At 30.9% G+C, this 6,000-nt stretch overlaps 1 protein-coding gene across 1 annotated transcript in view; it reads right to left on the reverse strand.

The window, feature by feature from the left end:
• Window positions 1–6,000, reverse strand: part of LOC145678783 (angiotensin-converting enzyme-like) — a 138,924-nt gene that overhangs the window by 46,192 nt on the left and 86,732 nt on the right. The window contains exon 3 of the mRNA XM_081749286.1: window positions 1,671–1,767. Within this exon, the coding sequence (XP_081605412.1) occupies window positions 1,671–1,767 (97 nt within the window). The remainder of the gene's footprint in view (window positions 1–1,670; window positions 1,768–6,000) is intronic.

The following is a 6,000-nucleotide window of genomic DNA, read 5'->3' on the forward strand; positions in this document are numbered from 1 at the left end:
TATTTATAATTCTTTTCCTATGAAATTTACCACAAATATACATTTCCCAATTATACACATAGTATCAGTATTAAAATTACCCTGCAAAATCATTATCAAATTACATTCTTACAAGAAAATAGTTATAGATATGCGACAATCATTTTGGACATGACTGTACTCTGTGTGTGAAAGGATTTACGACTGTATTAAATTCGAAGGAATCTCAATCATAAAAACCACATGACACAATAACATTATCTATAGATAATTTCAATTTATTGTTAGAATGATAATTTGAGTTTATATAATTAAGATAAGACTCGAGAAACTGCTGTTGCTTGCAAAATAACATTATTTGGTTTAATTTTGAGATTAAATTCAAAGCTATTGATTCCTAATGTTTAACTTGAAGTTTGAGAAATACAAAATTTGACGAATTTAATTATAGGATGATTAATTCTTGGCATGATATTGAATGGAGTGAATATCTTGTAAATGGATGTGATATTCAATTTTTTCTTTACCTTCTCATCCCAAGGGTTTAAATCATACTTTTAATTTCAGTTTAAATAAAATTTGAAAATTATTGATACTCCCCCCCCCCCCCCACTTACAAAGAATTTATACTGATCCCTTTTTTAAATTTTTAGGTGTTCGTAGCTACTTCTCCGTCCCTACCACACAAGAGTTAAATTATTGAATTTGTTTAGTAAAAACTAATAATGCAAATTTTATAAGTAGGTCTCATTGTCTAATCATGTTAAACTGAATCCTTTGAAATCTGTCGCAAATTAATTATATTTTGTTTTCTCCAATATCGGAATGAAATTAGGAATCTGGTCTTAATACTAATACCTTGATTGAACGTGGGGCGTTCAAGTCAATTTGAGACAATTTTACAAGTTTGCAAATTTTAAATCTAATCCCAAAATGGAAACTGAATTTAGCCCTGATACTGGTAGGTTGTATTAATTTAGCACGCCAGGCAGAGAGATGTTCAATATGGCAAACTGAGCGTGCACACGGAACAGTAGCGTGTGGTGATTTTTTATTTATTGAATTTTAAGGAGAGCATAAAACCAGCTGGAATTTACAGAAGACTTCAGTTACGATGATGAGGGAATCGCAGTAAGACATTCAAAGGTGACTACGTCTGACAATGATTATCCTAGTCGTGATTGTGCACCCCAGTGCACAGCAGTCACCCATGTGAACATTTAGCGAGTTGAACAGGCAGCATTTTATTGACAATCGTCGTACAACCTATCGTGAAGATATATAATCTTTCATTAGGAAGAGAAAATACAGTAATTTATGACCATGTGTGTTCCGAAAAGTGAGTGCTAGATTCCAAAACAACTTGCTTTGATCGGTACAGAAGAGTAAATCTTCTGTGAATTGACAGTGTCAAGTAATTTCAACCTGTTTGGAACCCTAAAAGAATTTTTGGGGGGTCAACATTTCCACAGTGATTAAGTGAAACAGGCTGTCCAAGGCTGTAATACTGACAAATCTTTGTGGTGAAGACTTCCAGACATTAACTAAACGCTGGGATAAATTAATCGTGTTTATGTATAAAAATTGAGCTTACACTCAAATTTATTGTTCTATTGTTTTTGAAGTCCCGGACTGACTTGAACATTAATCACATAAAAATTTACACTTTCAAATAAAAATTAAGCAATTACCTGGTTCTAAAGCCAAGCCGCACTTGAATTTGTTATTGAAGTCGCAGATTTTGGCCTTGCTATAAACTGTTTGCATGTCAATCACAAGGTTATTATACTGAAAAAGAAATTAATTCAAATTTTAAAAATATATATCAAGATTTTATGCAAATTGTGAAGAATAAATTTAATTATTTTAGCACATAAGATTATCAGATTGATATCAATTACTTAGTATATTAGCAAATAGTAATTAGCTTGAGTTAGAATCCTAAGGAGCCTTAATACTAAATAGAGATTTTTTTCGATAATCGGCCAAAATTTTCTGGAGCTTAAATTTTATTGAGTAACATACAATCAACATATAAATTTCACATACAGTGGATTTTGAAGTAAAATCAAACCTCTTCCACTTTCTTTCAAAAGAATGCCGCTGACTTTATTGGGCACTGACCTTTTTAATCTATTTCTTCAGATTTGTGAGGAAAGAAATTTATTTTCAGCTGCTTATGGCATGTGTAGAGTGACAGCTCTCAGGGATGTACGTCGGTCCTGGGGGTTAGGCCTCTCCGAAATCCACTGTAAATTTAGTCTAATTTTAGGGCTGCCGAAATCAAATCTTGCGTACGGCCCTGACAGCTTTCAAGATTTCTTTAAATTATTAATGATAATTCCGATTGGAAATTCACTTTATGAAGTGTTGTGCGATGTATGGACCAATCAATCGATATATCTATAATTTGTGATTTATAGTATTTCCATATCAGATATCTAAATACGTTTCGATACTGCTTATATATATATATATATATATATATATATATATATATATATATATATATATATATATATATATATATATATATATATATATATATATATTTTTCAATGTTTCGAGAAACTGATTTAAAATATTTTTGATATATCAATTGATATTTTCAAACAAATACAGATATCAAAATATTATTGAATTATTGATTTTTTTGTGGTTTGATATTAGATCTTTTAAAATTTATTTGATAATCTAGTGCTTTAATATTTTTCAATATTCTTGATATTTGATGCATCGATCAATCACTCGATATTTTCAAACAAATACATATACCAGAAAAATTATTAATCGACTTTCGAAATATTTTGATATTTACTGTATTTTGATATATCACTTTTTGATATGTTTTATATTCGATATTTTTGAAACTGATAGGTTTTAGATATTTTGATCTTCAGTATTTCGATCGATCAATTTGTTGCTCCACGTAGCGTAGTTGCTAATGTTCTTGTCTTTGGTTAAAAGCTTTGAGGTTTTCTTGGGTTTTCCTCATTCATACCAGGTAAATTTTGTGATGGTATCTTAATGGTCTCAGGCCGCTTTCTTACCAATGCCACGGGCAGCGTGATCACCGAGGAACGTCATTCCTTATACGTGACATTAACATGGCCATAGATGCCGAAAGGCCAGAAATATTAATTCCTAATCCTAATCGATCGATCAATATACTCGAAATATAGAAATATCGGTATTAAAAAAGGTCAGTTATTGATATATCGATATTAATGGTATTTCGATACCCGTTATCTTAATATTTTTCGATATCTTGGTATTAGAAATTTCCTGAAACATTTTTCGGTAGTTTGATATTCAATATTTCGATAAAGGTTTTGTATTTTCTGATATAGATTTGCGATATCCAAATCTGGATTCGCATAGTCCTAGTTATCAACATCATTGCTATACCCATGATATATCCTCTTGGAATATGTTGCAATAAAGCATTTACAGTGTTCTCTGATTCTGATTACAGTAGACTCCCTGTTAAGCGATCACCACGGCAAGGAGTGTTACAATGAAAAATCATTTTAGTAACTTTTAAATGGTATAGTATCTATGTATTGGTTAAAAGAGGCTTACAGTACTATAATTCAATAAATTTAACTTATCAAAAGTTTCAACTACAAGGTACTCTAATGGTACTCAGTTGAAAGGAATACTATATGTTGAATAAACTACATTAGACATCACACAAACCACACCTTATTTCGTCGCTTATATGACGTACAGTCGTAAGAGCCAGAAGTATAATTTTACAGGAGAGGCATTTAAAGAAATTTCAGTACAACTGAACCATTCTACACATACAGCTAAAAACTATATATTCAAAATAATTGCCCTGTGTAAATGATATATAATGGCTCTTTCGAAGACTTGTAGCGTGCTCATTTAATATGACTACGTCACGCTAGAATTGTGTCTTACATGGATATACGCCTGTTCGTCATATATGCAATCTAATGCATTTGGTACTTATGCCTTAATTACTTGTAACTTTATTAATACATGAATGAATGAATTGCTTTTTTCATCCTAAACGAACTGATGAGCCTGTAGTGACGGGACATACAGTTTTTGGTAAAGTAGGCTCTGAAACACTATTCAAATAGGCTCGGGCGGGAACTGAATTCGTACTACACTCTCAAAAAGCGAACACACTAATCCACTGGCCTCCCCGAGATCTATTAATACATGACTGAAGTTTATTATTTTAACGTTGATTTTTATAAATGTTTTGAGTTTATTTATTTATGTATTTATTTATTTATTTATTTATTTATTAGGCACTCGTACAAAATTGCCGATACAATGGAATTTAAGAAATGATGTAAAATAAAATTGATATTGCTAACACAATTACAAATAAGTTTTGATTATGTGATCGAAGTACAAATTCAGCTATGACAGTTTATGAGTAAGTGTATTTCTATTACAAATTTTATTAATAGTTTTGAAGAAAAAAAAAAAATCAAATATTGACCACAGTGAAAGGTCTTGATAAAATTTTTGACAATACTTGTCACGGATGACAGGTGTTGGTCCTGAACACAGGTACATTCAATACTTAAATTTCTCGACCGATATTTGTGGGGGAGATACATTAAGTTGTGGTAAAGTGTGTTTCAATGCACCCAAAGTATTCCTTTTCAGTAATAGCTTCTCGTAATGATAACTGAGGCAACTAGTTTTATGAAAATCCCTGCTAAGTCCTCTTTGGTCAGCATTACCTCCAGGACCATCGTCCAATCTATTTTATTGTCAGAATCAAATTCTCTTAGATATTTAATACGTATACCATCCGAAATACTCTTATAGTCTTTAAAATATTCAACTTTCATTGAGTGTTGTGGTATAGAACCCATCTTGGTAAAGGTTCGAATTGGTATTCGATAAATAAAGTCTCCAGCATGTGAAAGGCTGTCGAAATTTACAGAGAGCAAGTATTGGAGTATTCACACTTTACGGTTTTAAATATTTGCATTCCTGTACGTATAGTGGGTCCCGATCAGAATCATCACGATCAGGTAATTGAATACTTTCCGCTTCATCTTCAGAATAATCGTCACATTCGTTCTTAATTTCATCTTCACACTGTACTTGTATCTTTAGAGTTCTTATCTTCTTTCATTTGATACTATTTTCTTCAAAACACAGGACATTTTTAGATTCTGACTCGGATTGTTCTGATGTAGAATCACGTAATGAATATTCAGTTTCAATCAATCATACTTTTGTTCTTATTTTCATCTTCCCACTAACTCTTTCGTAATTACCTTCCGAGTTCTGTCTTTCAGTACATTCGTTGCTGTGGTTTTCTTTAAAGCACTGCTAGGACATCTATAGATTCTGATTCAGATTGTTCTGATACAGGATCCTATGCTGAACATTCAGTTTCACTCACAGTTTCATAGTAATCTATTTTCCCTGGCAGCCAATATATTTTAACTCCTTTGCATAATGCGTTGTTATCAACAGTTTTAATATTTTTGGATGACACTACATGCAAAGTTGCATCTTCCCACCTCACTAATACATCCATGATTATTGTCCAGTAAGGAGTAGAGAAGAACACTACGTGGTTAATTCTCGAATGTGTTAATGTTCTATCTGATTGCAAGTATTGAAACTTTTGGTCTCCAATAGTGAAACTATAACCACTGATTGTTCTGAACAGTCAAAGTCAGCATTACAAAGATTTTAGTAGCAACCATCAAATGACATTGAATAAAAGCTGCATTGTCACTGAATAAAACATATACATACACACATATATACATATATATATATATATACATACATATATATACATATATACATACATATATATACATATATATACATACATATATATATACATACATATATATATACATACATATATACATACATATATATATACATACATATATATATACATACATATATATATACATATATATATATACATACATATATATATACATATATATATACATATATATATATACATACATATATATATACATATATATATACATA

Source organism: Thermobia domestica, chromosome 2, assembly GCF_964235325.1.
Source record: "Thermobia domestica chromosome 2, izTheDome1.hap1.1, whole genome shotgun sequence".
Taxonomy (NCBI): domain Eukaryota; kingdom Metazoa; phylum Arthropoda; class Insecta; order Zygentoma; family Lepismatidae; genus Thermobia; species Thermobia domestica.